The following is a 25,834-nucleotide window of genomic DNA, read 5'->3' as shown; positions in this document are numbered from 1 at the left end:
CAGTTTCTGCTGAATTATGTGAGCAGTATTGTTCTTTGGAACTTGTCCTTTCAGACTTAGGTTAATATGGTTCAATTTTTTTCATGTAGAGCCTTTATAGATATTTAGGAGAAGAGAACATCATCAAATCCAGACCGAATTGCAACTCTGGTCCATCAAATTTATAGACTTCTTTTATTGTATTTGTCTGTTTCTAAGTTATTGTGGTTTAGCATTTGAATATGTGGCCTGACTCAACTTGGCCAGTGCAAAGCTTACAGTCATCATAAAGGCCTCTATGATGCTGGGCCTCACCACAAACTCTTTAACCACTGATTCCATTCCAATCGGTGTCCACTATGATGCTGTGTGTCTGAGGCTGACCCAAACTGTTTGGAATCTCGTTGTCGTATTTGACCCTGACATGAGGCTTCTGGCCACATATTTGCACAATGGCTATTTCTTCTCATAACGTTGCCTGACACTGCCCATGTCTAAGCTCTACTGCTGCCAAAGGGCTCAACTTTGTTACCTCTATACTATTATTCTAAAACACTCCTGACCAGCGTTCCATCCTCAATCCTTCATAAATGTAAGGTCATCGAAACTCTTATGCCTGTGTATTGATCCACATTCAATCTCATTCACCCATCATCCTCTATGTTCTTACTTACATCCAAGCTGGGCTTGGTTTTAAAATTCATCTTGTTTTAAATCTCCTCCTCCCTTCAATCCTCTTAGCCTTTTCTTTTGTACTGGCCTCATGCACATCCTGATTTAAATACATCCACCCTTGGTGACCATGCTTTGAGTTGCTGAGTCCCCTAGCTTTGGAGCTCCCTCCTTTAATTCCTTTGCCTTGATACCTCTCTCCTTATTTAAGATACTCCTGGCGATGGATGGATTTTATGGCCTTCTTGGTTAGAGGTGGGAGAGTATCCAAAAATATGTTGATTGACCACCTTTCTGCCCACCACCAATCCAGTCCCCATAATACTGGGGAGGGAGGGGCAGCAAAGTTGCCTTGCTATGGAACTTAATAGTTGGAGTAAAAGGGTGACAGGCCACACACCCTCAGGCCTGTTGAAGCCCTTATGGCCATTTATTGTCCATTGAAGCCCCTCAGTTGTCCTCTACTGTCGCCGTACAGTGGCCAGTAGAAGGCAGATGAGATTGGGAAGGCTGGTTTTAACCCTGTCTTGGTGAATGGGGGCCAACAACTTTTGAATGGGGGGGTAGGGTACCCTCGACACATTGGAGCACCTCAGCAACAATCCCATCCCAACATTGTTCCTTCTCACTGTTCCATCCTAACCTACTTCCTGACCTTTCCCTGTCTCAAAGGCCAACCTGGCTGACTTCAGGAACCACGCAGTTGTCTCCTAAGGGGACTGCTTCACTCCTCAGTGCTGGTGCTGCATGGAACGTTAAAGCTGCTAACCATCAGCTTACCCAGTAGTTCCTGAGGGTGCGGCTCACTCCAGTAACAAGGGATGCCCATCCGCCTTCAGCTTTTATAGATAGCAAGAACTGCAGATGCTGGAGTCAGAGCCAATACAGTGTGGAGCTGGAGGAACACAGTAGGTCAGGCAGCATCAGAGGAGCAGGAGAGTTGACATTTTGGGCCTAGACCCTTCATCAGGACTAATGAACATCAGGACTCCCTCCTGATGAAGGGTCTAGGCTCAAAACGTTGACCCTCCTACTCCTCTGATGCTGCCTGTTCTGCCGTGTTTCTCCAGCTCCGCAGTGTATCGACTCAGCTTTTATAGGCTGCCTGGAGTACCTCAGGGCTGCGGCGGGCCTTGTTCAACATGGGTTGATTCGAGATGACTATTCTTCTGAGGTGGGAGGGCAGTATACCATCCCTCCATCCCTCCACCATTACCCACAATCCAATCAAATTGAGCCCCCTAAAACCTCTCTGATTCACCTTTCCTTATGTGGCTTGGCGTCCAGTTTGGTTCCATAATGGTCTTGTGAATCTTAGGCTCCTGCAATATATTACTATGTGCAAGGTGCTAAAAAAAGGCAAGTTATTGTTGTTGCATTATCATATCCAACCACCTCCCTCTCTACCTCCCTGAACATTCAGAGCAGCTCAATAATGATTCAACAAGTAACCTAATTCAAGTTGGTGAAGTCATGTCAGAACTTTACAATTCCTTCCACTTGTATATTGCAAAAATCAGACACCACTTGCAATCATGAGGCCATTTAGTCAATTGTGTCTGTGCCAGTTCTTTGCAAAAGCTGTAAAATACTCCACCTCCCCTGACTTTCATCCATGGCCTTGTACTTTAAGTACTGTAATTATCCACGGGCGTGGAGACGTTCTGTTAATGAAAGCAACTGCTTCTACCTGAATTTTTATTTGTCATTTGGTTTACTTATCTATTTAGATATTTACATTTTCCTTTAGCTGTTCCAGGCAGACTGTATCAAACTGCCTGGCACCCTAGACATAAGTACGAGCTGTCATCACTCTATCATTCAGCCTAAAATAGTTCCTTCAAAAGCATGCTTAAAGGCATGGTATGCCTTAATGAGTCCTTATTCAGTCAAATAATTAATATTATAACTCAGCACCTAGCATCTGTCTATAGAAACATAATTTTGGAGCTGTTGTGTGTTTCATGCCTAGTTGAACTAACAAACTCTTTCCTAGGTAGCACATGGGACACAGTCAAAGGTTTGTTAAACACATTTAGGTATTGCATAGTACAGCTGAGCAAGATCAGGCAGATGGAAGTGGCACAGTGGGAGCAAATGACAGAGGAGTAGTCTTTCTGGGTACTCACCAATGGATTTCTCTGTGCTTTTCTTTAACGGTCTCCTACCCCTTTAGCCATGAACCAAACATTTATACCATACTGAAATTTCCAATGGATAACTTGTTGGATTGACAGGACTTTTGTTTCTGGGCAGATTTTGCAGGAAATGCAGTATGGCTGCTCAGTGGACTGGTGGGCACTCGGGGTGCTGTTGTATGAGATGCTATGTGGACAGCCACCGTTTGAAGCTGAGAATGAAGACGATCTGTTTGAGTCCATCCTGAACGATGAGGTCCTTTACCCAGTCTGGCTGAGTGAACGTGCAATGGCCATCCTGAAAGCAGTAAGTGAAGATCCATTCCCTAACCCTTTGCTCGACGCTCAGTCAACCCTCAGGAGCAAAGTTGTCTCGACAGGAATGGAATTAATATTTCTGATCTTGAAATAGCCCTAAAATTGTGCATGCAGTATTAACCGTCTCCCTGAGGTTCATTTAGCAAATGCCATTTCTACATACTACTGATTGTTATGGCTCTGAGGAACTGTTTGCTATACTTGATTCCCTTCTGTCCTGAAGCTATTAACTGACAGTGGATGTCAGCAGTCTGTATGTTTCTGCTCTCGCCTGATATCCATAAATGTATTTTTATAGCAGCTTTAACATCAGAAAATAACTCAAGACACTTCATAGCAGCGTTATAAAACAAAGTATGGCACTAGTCCCCATTAGGAGACATCAAGTCAAAAGCTTGGTCAAAGAGCTCAACTATAAAGAGTTATTTTGAAGGGGAAGAGTGAGGTAAAGGATGTAGGTAGAGAATTCCAGACCTTGGCATAGTCTTTGGTGACATTAAAAATGAGAATAGAAACATGGAAACGAGGGACAGAAGTAGGCCATTCGGCCCTTTGAGTCTGCTCCACCATTCAATATGATCTTCTGTCTCAATGCCATTTTTCTGCTTTCTGTCCATACCCCTTGTTGGCTTTAAAACAAATATTGTATCTATCTCTTCCTTGAATATCAGAATGCTCATAAGATTAGAATTAGAGCTGGACAGAGATCTCAGAGGGTCATTGTTTTGGAGCAAATTAGCTAGATAGCGATGGGAAAACTAATGATGACATTGAAAAACAAGGATGAATATGTTAAAATTAAAATGTTGCTTATCTAGGAGTCAATTTGTGAGTGAGTACTGAGTGAGCCAGGTTCAAAACGGGACATGGGTAAACAGAGTTTTGATCGAGCTCCAGTTGAGAGTGTAGATCTCATGGTAACAAAGGTATGAGTGAAGCTTTCAGCAGCAGATAAGCTGAGACAAGGGTGAAGTCAGGCAATATTAGAAACCGATGCTCTTAGTAATGATGCAAGAATGTATTTGGAATCTCATTTTGGGATTGAACGTAACTTCAATGTTGCCAGCCGATCTGATTTAGCCACAGACAGTAGCTAGACAGAAGGATGGAGTCAGTAGCTCAGGAACAGAGCATGGCGCAGGGCCCAAACCAATGGCTTCAGTCTTCCCTTGGAGAAAAGATATTCTTATCCAAGATTGGATGTGAGATTACAGTATGATGACTTAGCAACAGTAGAAGAGTCACGATAGTTGATGGTGAGGTAGAGCTGGCCATCATCAGCATGTAGGTGAAAACTAACACGGTTTGTGAATGATATCACTGAGGAGCACAGTGTAGATGAGGAATAGGATGGGACAAGTATTGACCATCAATGGATACCATGGTGCAGAAAGAGGAAGAGAAGCCTTTGTAAATTAAACTGTGGCTAAGATTCAAAAGATAGGTATGGAACCTGTCAAGAGCAGTTCCAGCCAACTGGATGAGAATGGGGAAATGTTTGAGCAGAATGCTGTGGTCAACCATGACAAAAGCTGTTGACAGTTCAAACAGGATGATGAGGGAATTGTTACCTTTTTCACACTCATAAACAATATCATTTGTGACCTTATTGAGAGCTGTTTTGGACAGAAGTTCCAATCGATCATTGGTCTAAACTGTTGAGCAAGGTAGTCCTTGCTGGTTTCAAAAGGCTGACCCCAGTTCGAGCACCCTCAGTTGATGGCCTGACTTAATTCAGCCGTGACTCTCGGTCCAGTGCTGAGGGACTGCTGCACTGTCAGTGATGTTGCTTCCTGCTAACTGTGCATAAGTTGGCTGCTGCATTTCTTCCATTATAAAAATGACTAGACTTCAAAGTATTTCCTTGGTTACAAAGTGCTTTAAGACATCCTGAGGTATGACATAAATGCAGGGCTATCTTTTTCTTGTGATTCCGCGCAGGCTCGGAAGTGGATCTGACATTTTGTAGTGTATTTGTCGTAGTGCTGTACTGGACGTTATTTTACATTGTTTTCCTTATCAATAGGTAAATCTACCAACTAAATCAAAGGTAGTGATTCTATTGTAATTGTTTCCATTCTGACACTGGCCTTAATAAAGGTGAAAGATTCCTTACCTCATGCCTTGTAGAAGACAGCACTATAATCATTTAAATGACTGTTCAGGAAAGTACCCCAGTAGTACAGCACTTTAGCCCAGTGTAGCCTTAGTGTTTTGCACATTGTATTCTTGGTCAAATTCCTCGGGAAAATTGAACAGAGAACAAGTTATCCTCACATCTGTTGTGCACATCAGTAGATAGTCTTAGAACAGCATTGAGACTAGGATGGTCAGCAGGGAGGGTAAAGAACCTGGACAATAACCTGAATAAGTGAAAGGGACAAAGTACCACAACAAAATATGATACAGAAATAAGCGGTCAGTCATTTTTTGTTTTAGTCTCAAGCTAGGGACGCTGGTGTAACAGGGAGTGCCATTTAAACTTGAATTCTGTGTTTATTTTGTCCCTTCATTGCTATCTTTAATATTTAAATGCTTTGGTATCATTTGAGAAAAATGGAAAACCTAACTTGTACATATACCAGAATCTTTTGCCTCTAGTTTTCATAGACTATTAGTGGAGACCTTCAGCTGTGACAGAATATAACTGCTTATCAATTGTTGATGCCTCTTATCTCCCCAGAACATAAATTTCAGGCTTTTCACATCAGCCTCTTGTATTTATTTTTACATTAATTTCTTTATATTATTTCCAAATTTGATTTACTATTATTCTTAGCACATTGAGGTTTAACAAAGCATATTTTTGGTTTGTAGCAACTGTAATGAGACAAAAAGGAAGTTCAAAAGGTCCAGCTACTGAAGCTGCACAGAAGTGTTGCCCTGCTATTTTGCCAATGATACCATAGATAAACCGTTATCGCATGGTCAAATCGTGTACATTGCAAACATCACTGCATAGCACATTTCCTTTAGATAGGTCAGGAAGATAATGTATCTACATAGTGTATAAAATCCAATCTTTTCCATGAATCATCTGTTGATGCCCTGAGGTTGAGTAGGTTTGGTTCTGAGTAACTATGTTGCAACATGCTCTATTAAGACTTCCATTTTATCTACAAAAATGCACTAACATTTGAGAAACTTGCCCTCGCTTGTCAGGACCATAAGCCTGTTTGGATATCCAGTATATTTTTTATTCATTCTTCTGACTTAAGCGTTGCTGGCAAGGCCTGCATTCGTTGCTGACCCCATTGTGCTTGAGCTGTCTTCTTCAACAACTGAAGTCCAAGTAGTGTAGGAACATCCGCAGTGCTGTTAGGAAGGGAGTTCCAGGGTTTTGATCCCAAGGTAATGAAGGAATGACAATTTAGCTTTGAGGAGAGCTTGCAAGTGGTGGTGTTCCCATGTATCTGCTGCCCTTGTCTTTCTCGGTGGTAGAGGTCACTGTTTTGCAAGGTGCTTCCAAAGGAGGTTTGAAACATTGCTGTGCTGCCCTTTTTAGTGGCGCACACTGTTGCTAACGAGTCCCAGTGAAGGGTAGAATGAATGTTTATGCGGGTGGGTGGTATGCTTTCCCCTGGATGGTATGGAACTTCTTGAGCATTGTTAGAGCCAATCAGAGAGTATTCCATCACACTCCTGATCTGTAGCTTGGACAGGTTTCAGGGAGTTGAAAGGTGTTATACCTGCGGAATTGGCAGCCTGCAACCATAACGTTTTTATCACTGGTTAGTTAAGTTTCTGATCAGTGGTAATTCTTGAGATGTTAACCACAAGGAATTCAGCAGTAGTAATGATGTATATCAAGGAAGGATGGTTAGGTTCCTTCCTACTGGACATAGTCCTGACCTAGCAGTAGTTTTTAATCATGTATTGAATGTGAGTTTTGCTGGTCAAGCTAGAATTAATTACTCATCCATAGCTGCCCTTAGTAGTTGGTGGTGTGCTGCCTTCTTGTACTGCTGTAGTTCTTGGAGTGTAAGTACAGCTACAGTGTAGTTAAAAAGCGGGTTCCATGATATTGACCCATTGACAGTGAACACATGCCAATATGTTTCCAAGTTAGGATGGTGAGTAGCTTGGAGCAGAACTTGCAGTGGTGGTGTTCCCATGTATCTGCTGTCCTTGTCCTTCCAGATTGTAGTGGTCACGAGTTTCAAAGTTGCTGTTGGAGGAGACTGGCTGAGTTACAGCAGTGCACCTTGCAGATGGTACACATGATGCTATTCAGTAGATATGCTGACAGCATTGAATATTGAAGGTGCTGGATGAGGTGCCAATCAAGCAAACTGTTTGACTTGGATGTTGTCAAACTTCATGAATTTTGTTGGAGCTGCAGTCATCCAGGCAAGTGGGGAGCATTTCATCACATCCTTTGCTTGTGGCTTGTAGATAATGGATGTGCTTTGGGGAGATGGGTGTGGATTACCCGCTGCAGAATTCCTAGCCTCTATGATGTGCTTCTGTAGCCCCAATTGTGTGGCAGGTCCAGTTCAGTTCCTGGTCAATGGCAACCGTAGTGATTGTAATGAGGTCAGCCTCACAGAATGAATTCCCTGATTGGAGCTGAGGTAACCTGAGGTACTTACTGTCTGGTGCCTGATTCTGTATGAGGCAATACTATCGTCAAGGACTGTTCATGTGTAAATAAAGGGCGTCTTGGTGACAGATACTGCCTCTATGGAGTTATTTCAGTAACCCCCTGGATGTTGATTGTGAGGGTTCCATCAGCCATTATGTTATTGAATGTCAAGGGGATTTGCTTGTGTTCTGTCTTGATTGCTCTGTTGATGACACCTTCCATTATCCTGATATATATTATTGATCTAGGTTTTGATGTGCAGAGGACAATTTCCAAGTTTGCAGATGATGCTAAAATTGGAAGAATTGTAAACAGCGAACAGGATAACATGGAACTCTGAAAGGACATTGACAGGTTAGTGGTGAAGGCAGATAGCAGGCAGATGGCATTCATTACAGAAAAGTGTGTAAGGTGATGCACTTTTGTCAGAAGAACAGTGAAAAGCAATGTAAAATAGAGAGTAACATTTTAAAGGGGGTGCAGGAGCAGAAGGACATGGGAGAATATGTGAACAGATCATTGTGACAGGTCAGGTGGATAGAACAGTAAGTAAAGCAGACAGTGTTATCCACTTTATTAATAGGGGCATAGAGTGCAAGAACAAGGAGGTGATGTTGAACTTTCTACAAGATACTTATTAGACCTCAACTGGAAGTACAGTTGTGCGTGCTGTATTAGAAGAAAGATGTGAATACATTGAAGAGAGTGTAGAAGCGACTTCCTAGAATGGTTTCAAGTCTGAGAAATTTCAGCTGTGAGGATAGATTGAAGAAGTTGAAACTGTTCTCCCTGGAGAGAAGGCGGCTGAGAAGAGATCTGCTTGATATAAATATCATGAGCAGGCTGACAGAGTAGATAGTGTGAAGCAGTTACTACTTGTAAAAGAAACAATAAGAGGACATAGGTTTAAAGTGATGTGTAAAGGCTGATGTGGGTCATAGAGTCATAGAGATATACAGCATGGAAACAGATCCTACGGTCCAACTCGTCCATGCCGACCAGATATCCTAAATTAATCTAGTCCCATTTGCCAGCATTTGGCCCAAATCCCTCCAAACCCTTCCTATTCATATACCCATTCAGATGCCTTTTAAATGCTGTAACTGTACCACCATCCACCACTGCATCTGGGAGCTCATTCAATACACATACCACCCTCCGTGTGAAAAAGTTGCCCTTCACGTCCCTTTTAAATCTTTCCCCTCTCACTTTGAACCTAAGCCCTCTAGTTTTGGACAATTTGCAGAATTGCACGCGATGCTCCAAAAGTGGCCAAACCAATGTCCTGTACAACCGCAACATGACCTCCCAACTCCTATACTCAATGTAATGACCAATAAAGTCAAACATATCAAATGCCTTCTTAACTATTCTATTTACCTGCAACTCCACTTTCAAGGAACTATAAACCTGCACTGCAGGGTCTGTTTGTTCAGCAACATTCCCCAGGACATTACCATGAAATATGCAAATCCTGCCCTGATTTGCCTTTCCAAAATGCAGCACCTCACATTTATCTAAATTAATCTCCATCTGCCACACCTTGGCCCATTGGCCCATCTGATCAAGATCCCGATTTACTCTGAAGTAACCTTCTTTGCTGTCCATTACATCTCCAATTTTGGTGTCATCTGCAAGCTTACTAACCATACCTCCTTTATTCACATCCGAGTCATTTATATAAATGACAAAAAGCAGTGGAACCAGTGCTGATCCTTGTGGCACACCACTGGTCACAGGCCTCCAGTCTGAAAAGCAACCCTCCACCACCACCCTCTGTCTTCTACCTTTGAGCCAGTTCTGTATCCAAATGGCTAGTTCTCCCCATATTCTAAGTGATCTAACCTTGCTAATCAGTCTACTGTGAGGAACCTTGTCGAACACCTTACTGAAGTCCATATGTATCACATCCACTGCTCTGCCCTCATCAATCCTCTTCATTCTTCAAAAAACTCAATCAAGTTAGTGAGACATGATTTCCCAAGAACAAAGCCATGCAGACTATCTCTGATCAATCCCTGCCTTTTCAGATACATGTAAATTCTGTCTCTCAGGATTCCTTCCAACAACTTGTTCACCACAGATGTCAGACTCACCAGTCCATAGTTCCCTTGCTTTTCCTTGCCAACTTTCTTAAATAGTGGCACAAATTTACCCGACCTCCAGTCTTCCAGCACCTCACTTCTGACTATCGATGATGCAAATATCTCAGCAAGGGACTAGGCAATCTCTTCCTCAATTCCCACATCGTTCTAGAGTATACTTGATCAGGTCCCAGTGATTAAACGTTTTCAAACAGTGAGATTTTAGGGTACGGAATGCAATACCTGAAAAAATGGTGGAGTCAGGTTCAATTGAGGCATTCAAGAGGTTATTGGATCTTTTGTTTTGGATATTTTTGGATAATGGTACACAGGAATGTGGGGAAAAGACAGGAGATTGACACTAGATAAATAGATAGTGTGTGTACAATGGGCCAAATAGCCTCCTTCTGCACTATAACAATTCTCTGCTTCTGTGATCACTTTGTAGGTGATCCAGAATAGACTGATGGAGCAGTAATTAGACAGGTTAGGTTTGACCTGCTTTTATGTAGATGACACATTTGAGCAATTCAGGTAAATGCCAATGTTATAGCTGTACTGAAAGAGCTTCACTCGGGGGGCAGAAGTTCTGGAGCACAAGTCATCAGTAATATTGTTGTCAAAGTACATAGCCTTTGCAGTATCCAGTACTTTCAGCTTATCAGTTGGAGTGAATTGGATTGATTGGAAGCTGGTAATTGTGATACTAGGGATCTCTCGATGAGGCCGAGATGGATCACCCATTCAGCACGTCTAACTGAGGACTATTGCAAATGCTTCAGACTTATCTTTTGCACTGATGTACTTGACTTCCCCATCATTGAGAACAGTGATATTTTTGGAATCTCCTTCTCTAGTTGTTAAATTGTCCATCACCATTGATGACTTAATATCACAGAATAGCAGAGCTTAGATCTGATCCACTGCTATGGAATTGTTTAGTTCTGTCTGCTGCATACTGCTTCCACTGTTTGACATGCAAGTAGTCCTGTTTGGTAACTTCACCAGCTTGACACCTCAGTTTTTAAGTATAGCTGGTGCTGCTCCTGGCGTGCCCTCCTGCACTCTCCATTGAAACAAGATTGATCGCCTGGCTTGATGGTAATGGTAGAGTAGAGGATTTGCTGGGCCATGGGTTGAATACAGTTATTTGCTGTTGATAGCCCACAGTGTCTCATGGATGCACAGTCTTGAGTTTCTCATTATGTTTGAAATCTATTGCATTCAGAACGGTGCTACATGATAGAGAGAATCCACAATACAAGAACAGGATCTTTTCTCCACCAGTATTGTGTGGTGGTCACTCCTGCTAATACTGATTCATCTGCAACGTGTAGATTAGTGAGGATGAATTCAACATATGAACATTGAAGCTAGGACCAAGAGGCCATTTTATCCTCCAAGCCTGCTCCACCTTTTAATAAGCTCATGGCTGATCTGCTTGTAGCCTCAGCCCCTCACTACCATCACCCCCTCCCACATTCCTACCTACTCCTGCTAGCTTCTCATCCCTTTTCTTACCAAGAAGCTACCTTGGTGTCAAAAATATTCAAGGGCACAGCCTTTTGAGGAAGAAAGTTCCAAAGTCTCACAACTTGTTGAGAAAATCTTAATTCTCATCTCTGTCTTAATTGAGTGACCCCTTGATTTTAGATGGTGACCCTTAGTTCTAGATTCTTCCCCAAGAGAAAACATCCTTTCCACATCCAACCTACCAAGTTCCTAAGGATCTTATACTTCTCAATTATATAATGTCTTTCTTCTCCAAACTTCAGTGGATACAAGTCCAGCCTCTCCCACCTTTCTTCATGTAACAACCCAGGTACTAGGTCAGGAAATGTCCTCTGAATGGCTTCCAATGTATTTACATCATTCCCTAAATAAGGAGACTAATACTAGAAATAATACTCTAGATGTGGTCTCACTGGTACCTTGTATATCTGACACATAATTGCCCAACTGTTGTATTCAATTCTCATCACTATAAATGATAACAATTCTATTAGTTTCTTAAATACTTGCTAGACCTGCTTGCAGGTCTATGGTGAATAATACACTAGAGGCCCCCAGATCCCTCTATAATCTCTCACCATTTAGATAATTTGCCAGTTCTTTGCTCACTCATTTAATCTATCAATATCACTTGATAGCCTCTGTTATCCTGTTCACAACTTTCAAACCTACCTTTGTGTCAGTAATAACTGTATCTTAGCCCCTTCATCCAAGCTATTTATATAAACTGTAGAATTTGAAGCCTCAGCACTGATCCCTGTGGCGCACCACTCGTTACATCTTGTCAAACAGGCAGATTCATTTATGCCTACTCTCTTTTTCCTGTGAGCCAGCCAATCTTCAATCTAAGCCAATATGATACCCATGAAAAATGAGCTCCTATTTTCTGCAATAACCCTTAACATGGTACTTTACCGAATGCCTCCCAGAAATCTAAATCCCCTTTATCCACAGTACAAGTTACTTCCTCAAAGAATGCCAAAAAATGGTTTGTGCCTCTCTCGCTTTTTAAATGAAGGAGTTACATTTTCGATCTTCCAATTTAATAGAAGCTTCTTTGAAACTAGGGAATTTTGGAAAATTAGAATGAACGCATTAACAATCTCACTAGCCTCTTTTTTTCATCCTTCCATCAGGCTTCAGAGTCTTCTCAGCACACAGCCCCAACAATTTGCAAAATAACAGTTCTGTAGCCATTGTATTTTTCTTTAGTTCCTCCCTCCTTTCCTTTCCCTGAATCATTTCTATTTCTGGATTTTATTTCAATCTTCTACGGTGAAGATCGATGCAAAATATCTGTTCAGTTTACCTGTCATCTCTTTATTTTTCATTATGAGTTCCCCAAACTGACCTCCCCCGGGACGAATGTTTACTTTAACTCCTCTTTCTCTCGCCCCACTTTTCCTTGGATTATCATGAATGTGGAAAAAAAAATTAGTCAACAACCAAAGTCCCCAATTTAGCTGACTGACAAAGTCAGCACCATGTCACTGCCTCACACCCTCTTCACTGGTGAATTGGGACTGTGCATCCTTGGACAATATCAGCCTGAGTTCAATCCTTTTTTTCGCCCAATGTCCATGCTCCAGTCACTAGATAACAAACAGGATTGAAACTTCTGATGATCGGTTCCCCTCTTTGAGTTATTTGTCATACCCCAATGGTTGTCACAGCTAAGATCAGATAACTAAGCAGAGACAATGGCTTCAATCCAGGACCTTCTTTTCCGGGCAGTGTCTTTGTCTTTGTTACTAAGGAATTACTAAGCATCTTTAAAAGCCTCAACAGTACGGCTTCCAGAATCCTTTCTGGAAATGTTATTAATTATGCCCACTGATTGATTTTCAATGTTACCATTTTACAGCAAATGTTTTTGCACGCAAGGGAAGTATTCAGTGCAGTTTACACTGGATTTTACAATACCATTCCCTGTTTACATTCATTATTTTTCATTGAGTTTTTAATCACCAGAGTTACACAGCAATAGGTGAAATAGAACTTTCCAACAGATTCTCACTTGTTCATGCAATCCAGATTCACTTTGGTCATTGAGATTAATCTTGTCATAAAGAACTAGCTCTTGTTTTTAGTTTTGTTGTCACATCACAGTGTAATCTCTACAGTCTTGTAATGATATGTTCCCTGCATTGTTCAAGGTCCATCCACATTTCTGATGTACGTGTACCTGCCCACCCAGTCCATTTGCTGTGCTGAGTGCAGTTTGTATTTTTGTACACCGTGATAGACAGCCAATCGTGGTTTTTCATTCAAACAGAAATTCATCTTCAATGCAATAAGACAGCCTGATAGCCATTTCCCTTTTTTTTAACAAAATTACCATGTAACACCACCCTAATTAGTAGGAACTAGCAGCTCTGCTGTGGCATATACACTAGTCATGCTGTGATATTTACCAACTGCTTCTGCAATTGTGGTTTTGCACATTCATTTGCTATTTGAGGACAAATGTAGAGGATCGTTGAACTGATGCATAAAAGAAGATGAAATATGAATTATCTGAGGGCTGTTCCTCGTATCCAAGGATAGATATAAGAAATGTTGTATCATTTCCCGGGGCTTGTCCAGGAAGCACAGTTGCTCTTTTTATGCAATGCCACCAACCCAACTTATATTTGGTATCCTGCTCCTTATCTTTCCCATGTGTGCAATTTTGAAACAATTTTGTAGTTGCTACATATTATTAATTCTGGAGACGCAAGCTGAAAAGCTGAGTTAGATTGGTAAGATCACAAGAATTAAATGCATAGCTAATATGCAGTGAGAACTGGCTTCTGTCATACAGCCTTGATAAGAATGCCATATTATCATTCAGTGATTATATCTAGAATCATAGAATCCCTACAGTGTGGAAACAGGCCCTTTGGCCCAACAAGTCCACACTAACCCTCAGAGAATCCCACCAGACCCATCCCCCCTAATCAAGGCATCCCTGGACACTATGGACAATTTAGCATGGCCAATCTACCTAGCCTGCACATCTTTGGACTGTGGGAGGAAACTGGAGCACCCAGAGGAAATCCACGCAGACACAGGGAGAACGTGCAAACTCCACGCAGACAATCGCCCGAGGGTGGAATCAAACCCAGGCCCCCGGCACTGTGAGGCAGCAATGCTAACCACTGAGCCACCATGCTGCCCCAAATATCTAATTTGTTAACAACAGAAGAAGGCTATTCAGCCACTGTGCCTCCAGATATTGTTTGGGCTCTCCTTCCGCCTGGATCTGAGTGTTCATCCTGTTTGCCCATGGAAGGGCATGTGACCGAGGATAAGCCATCTACTTGGTGGTGATGTGGCCTGTGTTCTTGCCAAGCAGCAGGGGTGAAAGGTAACACTTCAAATGCTGCTTTCAAGTTGTAGTGAAGACTGGATGCAGAGACATGAAGCTGGGTGAAGAAGCTTCCAAGAAGTATACTGTCATGCAGAGCAAGAGCTGTAACCTCTGACCTGGCCATGCCTCGAGCTCTTCAGAGTAATTGATCAAAAACATGTAACTTTTTACTGATGCTGTCACGCTGCAGTATTAGCTTACTGCTACCCAACATGTATTTTGTATTAAAGGAATGCTATTAACTGAACTGTTCATTCATCTGTCCAACCATGGCCATCACAAATCTAGAGCTGCTGACCTTCAGAGAGCAATTTTTCAGAGATCTGCAGATTTACTACTCTCCAAATCATATTTCTCCTTTCTTAAATTCTAATGGTCTACTCCGATCATTGCAATCTGAATCTGATTATTGGGCAATAATCAAAGCTAACAATCTATTTCCGTAACATTAATAATTGGTTTCAATTTTTGGTATGATATACTGTCGCTAGTTATCAATGTTTATTTTCCATGAGACCTTTTTACAGTTGTTAATCCATCTTCATGCATCAGAATGGTAAAACTGTCACTGTGGAGGAGGACAAGTTAATATTGAACTCATTTTTGAAGTAAACATCTAGAATAACCTTGATTTCAGGGACAGACAGCTTAGAGTAGGTTCTTATTTCATGTGGATAGGTCTGTTGTCAGCAGAGCAGCTTGGTGGCTTGACAAATACGTAAACCTAAGTACTTCTGAAAGCAAGGTAAGTGTAATATGTGACAAATACAGCTGTATGTACACATATAGCAATAAACAAAGGATGCCAATCACTTCAAGAAAAAGCTACCTTTTTTAATTCTTTCTTTATTTATTAATATCTATTTACCTAATCAATGGGCAGACTCTTCCCAGGCACTGAATGGCATCAGCATTGGTGAGTAGGCTGGGTAAATCGTTCAGGATTGGCTGTGAGGTGATTCTGTCTGTTGAGAGTAAAATGTCCCTTTTTCCAACCTGGTGAGACTCCAACTCACTGCTTCCTCTTCCAGTCTTGTATACCCATTAACAATATCTCAGGGTGTGCTGCACTTACAGTGACCAACTACATCCCCTACGATGGAGATTTGTATGGTCACCATTAGACTCTTTATTCTAGATTTTTAATCAAATTGAAATTCCACCATCTGCTATGGTGGGATTTGAACCCAGGTTTCCAGAGCATTACCTAGGTCTCAGTTGAGCAATGCAGTAATAATACCGCTAGGCCATCACTTCCCCAAGCTACTATTGCCACTGAACCCACATGGCACATCACTGATCTAAATACAATACAATCTTCACTTCAGTGCTGCACTTTGGAGTGCACCAACACCTTTCATTGCAATGTTGCTGCCAGAACATTTTACACACATCGACAAGCAGCCACCTCGCGGCCTCAATCAGGGTGCACTTGTTTTCGTAGTGCTCACTCACTTTGCACCTACTTGGGTACTCACTACATATCTGACAGGTCCTGCCTTGCCTTGCCCTACCTTTTCACACTTTGCCCCCTCAGCCAGAGCAGTAAAGACTCACAGCACTTCTGTCTTGCATTACCTTTTCATGCAGACACAAAGGCCAGCTTGCCTTGGTTGTCAACAGCGATCAGTCAAGGTGATGGACATGTTGCTGTACATACACTGTACTATGTCAATCCCACAGCTGCACCATGTGCCTGTTGCGTATATGACAAACACACTACATGTACTTCAACCAAATGGCTATGTAGTATAAGGGGAGTAATCCTAAGTCAAGTCAAGGGAGACAGTCTTCTGTCAGGGACAAATAAACCAAAGAACTGCAGGTGCTGGAAATCAAAATCAAAAACAAAAATTGCTGGAAAATCTCAACCAGTCTGGCAGGATCTGTGGAGAGAAAGCAGAGTCAATGGAAACATGTTACAAAGAATATATTCACCATCAAAGGATGGAAGCTCAGATGGAATAGTAAATACATGATAGGATGTGGGTTTGGAGAGGGCATCGAGTCAGAGGGAAGGGAACAGGAGGAAAATTCCAGAGGGGTGTGGCTTTCTCTAAGTTGTTGCATCTTGCGTTCCTTAATGCCTAAAAGGAAAAGAAAAAAATTAGAATGTTGAATGAGCCAGATGATGAAGTGGAACCAGGTGGCAGGGCAGCTCTGAGCCAGCGTGAGGCGGTGCTGATGGAGAGAGAGGGCCAGAGCGTGCAATACGGCAATGCAGGGCACTGAGTGTGGATCTCAGGATGCAGTGAAAGCAGCTGTCTGAGGAATGTTGCATATCACAGAGATAAAATATTTAAAAGAATACATTCAGCATTGGTGTGCAGAAGGTCAAAAGTTCTGAAGAAGTGTCACTGGACCTGAAACGTTAACTCTGCTTTCCAACCACAGACCTGCTGAGTTTCTCAAAACTCAAAATTTCTGCTCTTTTTCTTCTGGCAAGGGCTACTGTCACAATAAATCCAAGGGCCAGGGCTTTGGACATAATCAGCTGGTTGCTTGGGCCTGTCACGGTCAAGAGCCTCTTCTCGTAGAGAGTGAGGAGCCCAATGTCAGGCTTTCTCCACAACACCATGAGCTTTCTTTCTTCTGGAATGAGAGAAGGGAGGCGATCAAAAGGGATGAAAATGGTTGGGACAGCTATTATTGCTGGTGCAGGTGGCAGAAAGGTAGTGAGTTGTCCTGAGTGAGTGCTAGAGCATTGCAGAGTCTTGTTGTGTTAGTGGTGTTCGAGGTGTTTGGGTGGGTGAGAATGAGTGAGGGAGAATGTTCCACGTTCACATTTAAACCCCAAGTGTAAACTGTCAGTGTGGCTGCAGCCTGTTGTCAATTTAAAATGTGAAAAATTAATGAAAAATGTTGCATTAATGTGGCACAGTTTATTGAATAAATTAATTATTAGAATTCTTTTAACCATGATGAAAAATGTTTTGAAAACTATCAGATTCATTGCACTGAATCTTACATTTTTTTAACCTAAGTTTGAGTTGTGTCAAGTATTTTTTTTCACCATGTGCCCTAGCGGGTTCTGTCACCATATCTCACCAAATGCGCCTCTACCTCATCCATATGGAGTCCTTCACATCAAATTATGGTCCCATCTTATCACACACTGTTTCCAGAAACATTCACCAGATATTCCAGAAATCACCAGTGTCCCATTGACTGAAAAGGGAGCTTTGAGTTATACACAGGCTATTTGCAAAACCACATCAGATAAATTCATGCACCATGATCTATGGTGGTGTCCTCAAGCAGCACTCCTTTGAGTCATTCGTTTAAACCATGTTCCTGTAATGGCTGGCATATAACTGGAATCTGCCATTACAAGGCAGGGTCAAGGGCAGTTATAAATGGAATTTGCAATTAATTTCAACGGTGAATTATAATTTTGTGCATCAGGCAAAGGACCAGTTTTAATATTAGGGAGAGTCCTGCTGTTTTGGAGGTTTGAAGTCTTCATCCATCCATATGCTGAGACAATGGTGATTGCCAACATACAGTGTTGCTGCTGGCAGGCATGTGCATTTACTGTCAGTAGCATTACCACACTCAGCAACACATCATCCTTCATGCGTTGTGTCATATTAAAGTGCAGTTCTGTAGATATCACTGTTCAGTGGATAGTACCTCACTCTACTCATTGTGTGGACAATCTGTGTCATCAAGACATCCTGCTCATGAGGCATTCCATCCAAGCCTAATGTTGAGTCTTCTCTATCAAACTGTTTGATTTCTCCTCTTCCCCCATCTCTCATCTCAGGGACTCTGAAGCTAGTTATAGTGCAGTGGTTCCCTATAAAGAGCAAACTTAATACCTGGGACTTCTCTGATCTGCAGATTTGAGTACCACTACAAGGAGTAGTGTATCTACCAAATTGCTGTGACTTCCTGATTTTTTTTTTTCGAATCTATTAGATGCTAGAGGGTGGCTGACAGTCAATGATGTGCTCTTGGTACAAATTGCCGCTTTCAGAAAAGCAGAGGAGAAAATGTTGGCAGGGGAATAGTGGATATTAAGGTGTGTAGCTACTTCACAAGCTCTAATTCTGCCAGGCTGTATAATTGAAGAATAGTCATTTTCTTTCCTCTATCTTTTTTTCCACCAGTTTATGATCAAAAACCCAAACAAACGTCTGGGCTGTGTCTCAGCACAAGGTGGAGAGCAGGCCATTCTGAGTCACCCCTTCTTTCAAGGAATTGATTGGGATTCACTTGAACAGCGAAAAGTCAAGCCGCCTTTCAAACCCAGGATTGTAAGTCTTCCTAACAAGCTGTGAAAGAATTTGTGTTGCATTCCTTATAGCTGCCTTTAAAATATTGCAAGATTGGTCGTGGGTAACCATGGGCAAGAGCACATTGTTCTCACACTTGGGTTTTTATTTAATGGTTCATGCGTTAGTGCTTCCTGCTTCTGACACAGTGTACTTTGCACTCAAGTGATCGTAAAATGTGTCTGTGTTATGTTTTGGCAACAAGCTTTAAAAGCATTTACTGTGTATATTTTCTCTGTTGAGGCAAAAGCTACACCTTTATGGAATTTATTTAAAATATTTAAAGATTCAATCCTAACTTAGTTACCAGCAGTTTTCTTCACAAGGACGTTTGTGGGATTTCTTAACAGTCCAAAGACGTTATAACCAGAAATACTGGCGTATTTAGAAGGTTGGCTACAGTGTAGGGACAAATTACTAATAATGATTGTAAGTGAATGGCAGACTACCCACTTCCATTCATTTTGCCTCAGACACTCACTTCACAGTCACATTTTGCTGAGAAAGATGTAGTTCTGTTTAACTTGGCAGCCAGAGCTGTGGAATCTGTCTAGTTTATACTGCGGTGCACATTATTTCAAAGCTGCAGACCTGGGAAAGTTTGTACAGCCAATAATCAAATTTATTCAAGCCACCAGCTCTGAAATACTGAGTTTGTGTAGCCAACTGTCATCCGTTTCATCAGCAGACACCATTTTTTGTTGCTGCTCCCAGGTCTGCCATGACTGGCAGTGGAGGAATAAACACTTTCTGTGATTTTTTTTGCCACCTTCTGTCAGCAGAATCGTCCCATTTACTTCATTTGGAGTCAGGGTTTCTATCACAGTAACATTGTAGGTTAAATACAACATGGCCAATGCCCTGCTCCCTTAAGAGGGAATAAACAGAAAAGCACAAAGGGTGTGCACTCGTCTCACGCTGTGGGCTGGATTTAATCAAGGCAAAGTAGTCTCAACCACTGTTAGAGCCAGGTCTTTTACAATCAATTCAAACATAATAGGGCTATATTTATCTCAATTCAAGGAATTTGTAGATTTATTATTTATTTATAAGTTACACTATCAGTAGAAGTATTGTCTGCAATTAACTCAGACATTTCTAAACCAGAATTACTTCTTTACTTCTGGGCTGCGTCATGTATGAGTGATGTGAAATAGTGTAAAGGTACCAAAGAAGAGACATGCGCAGTAAGGTGCTGTGATAAATTCCCAAGCCTTTACAGTTTAACTTAAGCTATGGTATTTTTGTTATCTTCATTCACTATAATGCATGATAAATAAGTCTGCAAATATACAACAGTTGAATGGGCATTTCACATGTGAGCTGGAAAGTAATTAAAATACCTGTCATTGGGTGCAGGTTACCAAGAATAATGAATAAAAACAAATGTACAAGGTTAAGTACTTTGTAAATGGAGAAAATCATCAGTTTTGCAAGGCATAATATCTTGAACATTTCAAAAAAGCATTATGGTGGATTTTACTGTATATCATAAGCTGTGACTTCCTGCTGCATTACTCATATTTATTTGATGTCATTGATTCTGTGGATTTCCCCTTTTGGTTTTCTGATTGTGTTGTTAAAACTGGCGTGAGCCAGTTTAAAGCAAATGAATTAATCTCCCGTCAAAATAATGTTGATTAAATGTCTAGGTTAATATGTTCTTATATGAGCAGTTCCCTAAGGGCAATGCCACACAACAAGTTTGGATTGAATATTCACAGAGATGGAAGGACTTCAAGTATGGTGTGAGGGTGCGATGGCCCTGATTCCACTCCTCTCCAAATCCTGCACTGACATTTTTCCCTTGGCGAAAGGCTGGTATCAGGGTGGGTTTTAGTTAACACATTCATAGTTCACACAGATAGTTGCATGTGTGAACGTGCCTTCATACAGAAGCAGTCTTCACAAGTGTGTTGCCCAGATTGCAACTCATGGGCTTTAAGCATTTGAACATAATGCCTAAAGATCCTGAAAATCTGTGGAGAGGCAAAATGCCCTGTTGGAGAATTCCACGTAGCTCCATGGGAGAGGTCAATGCTCCTTTGAAACAAGTCAGATGCCCTTTGTGATTATTAAAACTAGACATGAACGTGCAAGAAAGGTTAATAAGTGTGAAGTTATCAAGGCATTTAAGTCCATAAGCTCTTTTAAAATTTTGAAAGAGAATGAGTCTTCAGTTGAAAACAATCAGCAAATGGAATTTTGAAAGCTGTCTGCTGACATAATCCTGAGGGTTAACATTCTAGGTTAATCGCTGCATGATGGGTTGTGCAGGCTATCATTTGGTGGTGGGGGATCAGGGCTCTAAGTTCACACTTTGACTGACAGCTTTAAACAGTTATAAAACTTTTGTATTCATATTCCCAAATCAAATGTCTGTATTTTTAAAGAATCAAGCACATGAATGACTTGAAATGTATTGAGTAGGTTATCAATGAGATTTTTTTTTGCAAAAACAGAGAAGTCATCAATAGCCAGTTAAAACATTATTTTATTTCATCTCACCATGACTCCCCGGGGTCTATCTGTGATGAATACTGGATGACACTTTTTCAGTCAAAATTTTAGTAGTCTTTAAACCTTGAGTTTCCACTGTTTCTCCACATTTAATGCCACATCATATCGATTTTTAAGGGCAAACGGTGTTGGTGGGGTGACATGGCACCACGTTGGCATTGGTTTTATAAAGGGCCATGGGGATTAGTGTGGTGGAGTTCATGGCCTGACCTGAGTTGGCAACTAGTTGGCACAAAAGCTGTGAAGGGTCGTGCGGATGGGTGGGGTGGTGTCATATCGAGTATGAGGAGCATGGCAGTGGGTACAGTGGCATAGATGGAGGACATTTGGGATTGTAGGAGGAACATTGGTTGGCATGGAGGTTAGGAGGGACAATGGGAGGTGGGTAGAGAGGTATAGATTATATGGAGTCATGGAGGGGTGGTTGGGGTCAATTTTTAGCATGGGGAGTATGTGGATGTGTGAGGGTTGAGGACTAGGTGTCTGTTTTTGGTCTTATTATTTAGTTTTTACAGCTGGAACTAAATTCCAAAGCATCATAGTGGACCTTTGAAACAAGCCACGTCTTCACCCAACAGCCCTTTGGACTACCTCCATGCTGTTTCTGTCTCAGTGGGTGCAACTCCTGTTAACAAGTCCCCAGTTGAGCTTGAGGTAGCCATCTTAAAATTTCAATGTCACATGGAGAAACATAGGTATAAAATGGAGAATGTAAGCTTTCTCATATATAAAAGTTGTAGCTGTTGGCAAATAACTATTAAAAAAATGTCTCATTTTGTAATTAAAAGCATCAGAGATTAGAATTGACCAGCTCTTGGAATTTTCCCAGCCCTGTGAATGAAAATTTAACCCTCAATCTTGAACAAAACATTTGAGCATACCGCCAGAGAAGAATGAAGTTTAAAGTTGAATGTTTTGCTTGGTTAAGAGAGGTATAAACCCGAGTCAGCTGACAATGTATCTCATTTTTCTTTTCTGTCAGAAAACAAACAGGGATGTAAATAATTTTGATCGAGACTTCACCACAGAAAAGCCTGTACTGACGCCAGTTGATGAATCCCTGATCCGGATGATCAATCAGGATGAATTTAAGGGATTCTCATTTGTTGCTGAAGAAGTGGGAGCTTGAAATATGAATCTCAATCCATTGGTGAGAAGACAGTTTCAAAACTCTGACAAGTCCTGGCACAAGCAAGTGGAACAGTTATTCCAATGCGATGACAGAGAAAATTTATTCAGGCAACATCATCATTTACAGTTGCTGAAAGAGAACTGGCATGCTATTTATATTGAATTTTGGTGTTGTGTAACTTTGTGACAGTAAGTGGCTTTGTGTTGTTGTCCATTATCTTTCCACCATTCTGAATGTCAGAACAGATTTTCATCAGTCATTTACAAATAAGTGTTGTTGCAGTGAATCATTACTGAACTGTGCATCTATCTTTTAAACTCAGCCATTTAGATATTTAATGAGCTCCGTATTGATAAGTAAAAACTGAAATTTGTTACAAGAAAGCAATTCTACACTTTCATAAATGGTAATTGACTCTTTTCAGTGGCACTTTGTTTTCAGGGACCCACCTATTTGTTTATGTGGGCTGGAATAGCTTGCATGCCATCATACCATGTACTTTGCTGTCTGCTTGAAGTAGCCATTTTAAAATTTGGGTGCATTATGGAGACACATAGATATGGAATGGAGAGTGGAATCTTTCCTGTGCTTGTAAGTTATAGCAGTTGGAAAATAAATGTTACAAAAATGCTTATTTTGTATGAATATGGCATCTAAGATTATAATTGCCTTATTTTTGGAAATGCACAATACAGGAGATGTGATGGCATGAGCAACGATAAACTGATGACGTGTAGAGTTTTGTAAACCTGTGCATGGGGATGGGTAGGAGAGTTTCTGCCTGCACTTGATAATCCAGCATCATGAATGACATATTACTGTTGTCCTGTTCAATTGTACAGTGTTGTGGCTCATTAAAGTTGACCAGATTTTTTAAAAATGCAGCTTTGTTCTTAAAAGAAACCTGGATTAAGTGGAACCAAAGTGAGTAAGCTTCCCTTTGGTTGGTTGTTTCTGTCGCTCACTCTCAATCCACTTTTCCCAATATATTAATTTCATTCTTCTTTATTTATTTTGTGTAGATTGCCCACTAATAAGGCATATTCCTTATGGCACAGCTCCAGAGTGTAAAAGCAGTTGCACCCTTTAGCTATGACTACATTCTTAATTGAAAAGCTGTTGCCACTTATAAAGGTATCCAAGGGGGACAGTTGGAATAAGAGATACTTCTCTTAATCATAGTAAAATAATCCTTCTCGGCACTTTAATTTCAATAAGAAGGCAGATAAAAAGCCAACAATAGCTGCAATAACAGCTTATATTTGTATAGCACCTTTATTATAATCAAGCATCCCAAGGAACATCAAAGGAGCAACATAAAACAAAATATTACCCTATGCCAAAAATGGACGTGTGTTTTGTGGAACTTCTTCAAGGAAAAATTAGTTATGGAGTCAGATAGGTGTTTGGAGTATATTCTAGAATGTAGGGCCTCAGCCGCTGAAGGCTAACTACCAGTGGTGGGCCAATTAAATCAGGGAGCTCAAGAGGCCAGAATTGGAAGAGTGTGGGTATTCTAGAGGTTTGTGGCCGTGACTGAGTTTCAGCAATGGATGAGCTGATGTTGGCAAAGTTGGACAATGTTATTTACGTACAAATAGGTGATCTTAGTGATGGAGAGGGAGTCTGATCAGGAGCTCATCACAAGGTCAAATTTGACCCAAGATTATAAATGAACTAGTTTCCTCTCAGAGAGTTGCCAGGGAGATGGGTGCTATTGGTAGCAAGAGAGCGGAGTTTGAAACAAAGAGGGAAAACAATGCCTTCATTCTGCTTCACATTTGACTGGAGGAAATTTCTGATCATCCAGTCATGGATGTTAAAAAAATCAATTGGTTAACTTAGTGACAGTGGAGGAATTGAGAGAAGTGATGATGAGTTTGAGCTTCAAAATCAGGATTCATGGAAAACAATGTGCTTTCAGGGGATGTTGCAAAGGGACAGCATAACAATGAGAAATAAGAGGGGAGCAAGGATTGATTCTTAGAGGGCATCAGAATTAACATGAAGGTGACATTGCAGCAGGATTACCTAACCATCTTCAGCTGGTTCATCAATGAACTTCCCTCCATCATAACTTCAGAAGATGGGATTTTCAATAATGGTTGCACAACATTCAGCACCATTTGTGACTGCTGAGATACTGAAGTAGTCCATGTCCAAATACAACAAAATCTGGACAATACCCAGATTTGGGCTGACAAGTGGCAAGTAACATTCATGCCACACAAGTGCCAGGCAATGCCATTTCCAACAAGGGAGAGTCTAGCTATCACTCTTTGACATTCAATGGCATCACCATCCTGAATCCCTCACTTTCAACATCCTGAGGGTTACAATTGCCCAGAAATTGTACTGGACTAGCCATAAAAACTGTGGTGACAAGGGCAAAGTCAGAGGCTAAAAATCCTGCACAAAAACAAAGTTGCCGGAAAAGCTCAGCAGGTCTGGCAGCATCTGTGAAGGAAAAAACAGAGTTAATGTTTCAGATCTGGTGACCCTTCCTCAGAGCTGATGGTGGCTGGGAAAACGTCAGTTTATATGCAGAAAATAGGGAGGTGGGTGCGATAGGGAGTAAACGATAGGATAGAGCCCAAAGAGAGAGAAAGACAGTTGGACAGACAAAGGAGTTGCTAATGATCAGGCTGCGAGGGTGAATAGATGTTAATGGGGACTGTTAGTGACTAACAACAGGGGGTGTGTAATGGCAGACTATGTGGTAACAAGGCCTGGTGTGTGGGATAGGGGGCTGGGACATGGGAGAACTTAGGCCCTAAAAGTATTGAACTCAATATTGAGTCCGGAGGGCTGTAGGGTCCCCAGGCTAAAAATCCTGCAATGGATAACTCACCTCCAGACTCCCCAACACCTGCCCACCATCTACAAGGCACAAGTCAGTAGTGTGATGGAATACCTTCCACTTTCCTGGATGACTGCAGCTCCAAACCACTCAAGAAGCTTGACACAAACCACAATACAGCAGCCTGCTTGATTGCCACCACATCCATAAATATTCAATCTATCAGCAACCAATGCTTAGTAGTGGCAGTGAGCACACCTACTAGATGTACTTCAGAAATTCACCAAAGATCCTTAGGCAACACCTTTCAAACTCACCACTGTGATCATCTATAACGACAAGGGCAGCAGATACATAGGAACACTATCACCTGCAAGTTCCCCTCCAAGCTACCCATCATCCTGACTTGGAAATATATCACCATTGCATCAGAGTCACTGGGTCAAAATCCTGGAACTTCCTCCC

General features: G+C 41.4%; 1 protein-coding gene across 3 annotated transcripts in view; it reads left to right on the top strand.

The window, feature by feature from the left end:
- The window catches only part of prkcha (protein kinase C, eta, a), a 204,034-nt gene extending 180,585 nt beyond the window's left edge, over positions 1-23,449 (top strand). For all 3 annotated transcript variants that reach the window (XM_048599997.1, XM_048599999.1, XM_048599998.1), the window contains 3 exons: positions 2,908-3,096; positions 18,753-18,899; positions 22,420-23,449. In XM_048599997.1, coding sequence (XP_048455954.1) covers positions 2,908-3,096; positions 18,753-18,899; positions 22,420-22,566 — 483 coding nt within the window. In that variant the 3' untranslated portion in view covers positions 22,567-23,449. The remainder of the gene's footprint in view (positions 1-2,907; positions 3,097-18,752; positions 18,900-22,419) is intronic.
- The last annotated feature ends 2,385 nt before the right edge of the window (positions 23,450-25,834 follow it).

This window comes from Rhincodon typus, chromosome 8, assembly GCF_021869965.1.
Source record: "Rhincodon typus isolate 14 chromosome 8, sRhiTyp1.1, whole genome shotgun sequence".
In the NCBI taxonomy this organism is placed as follows: domain Eukaryota; kingdom Metazoa; phylum Chordata; class Chondrichthyes; order Orectolobiformes; family Rhincodontidae; genus Rhincodon; species Rhincodon typus.
This window is presented reverse-complemented; position numbering and strand designations above follow the sequence as displayed.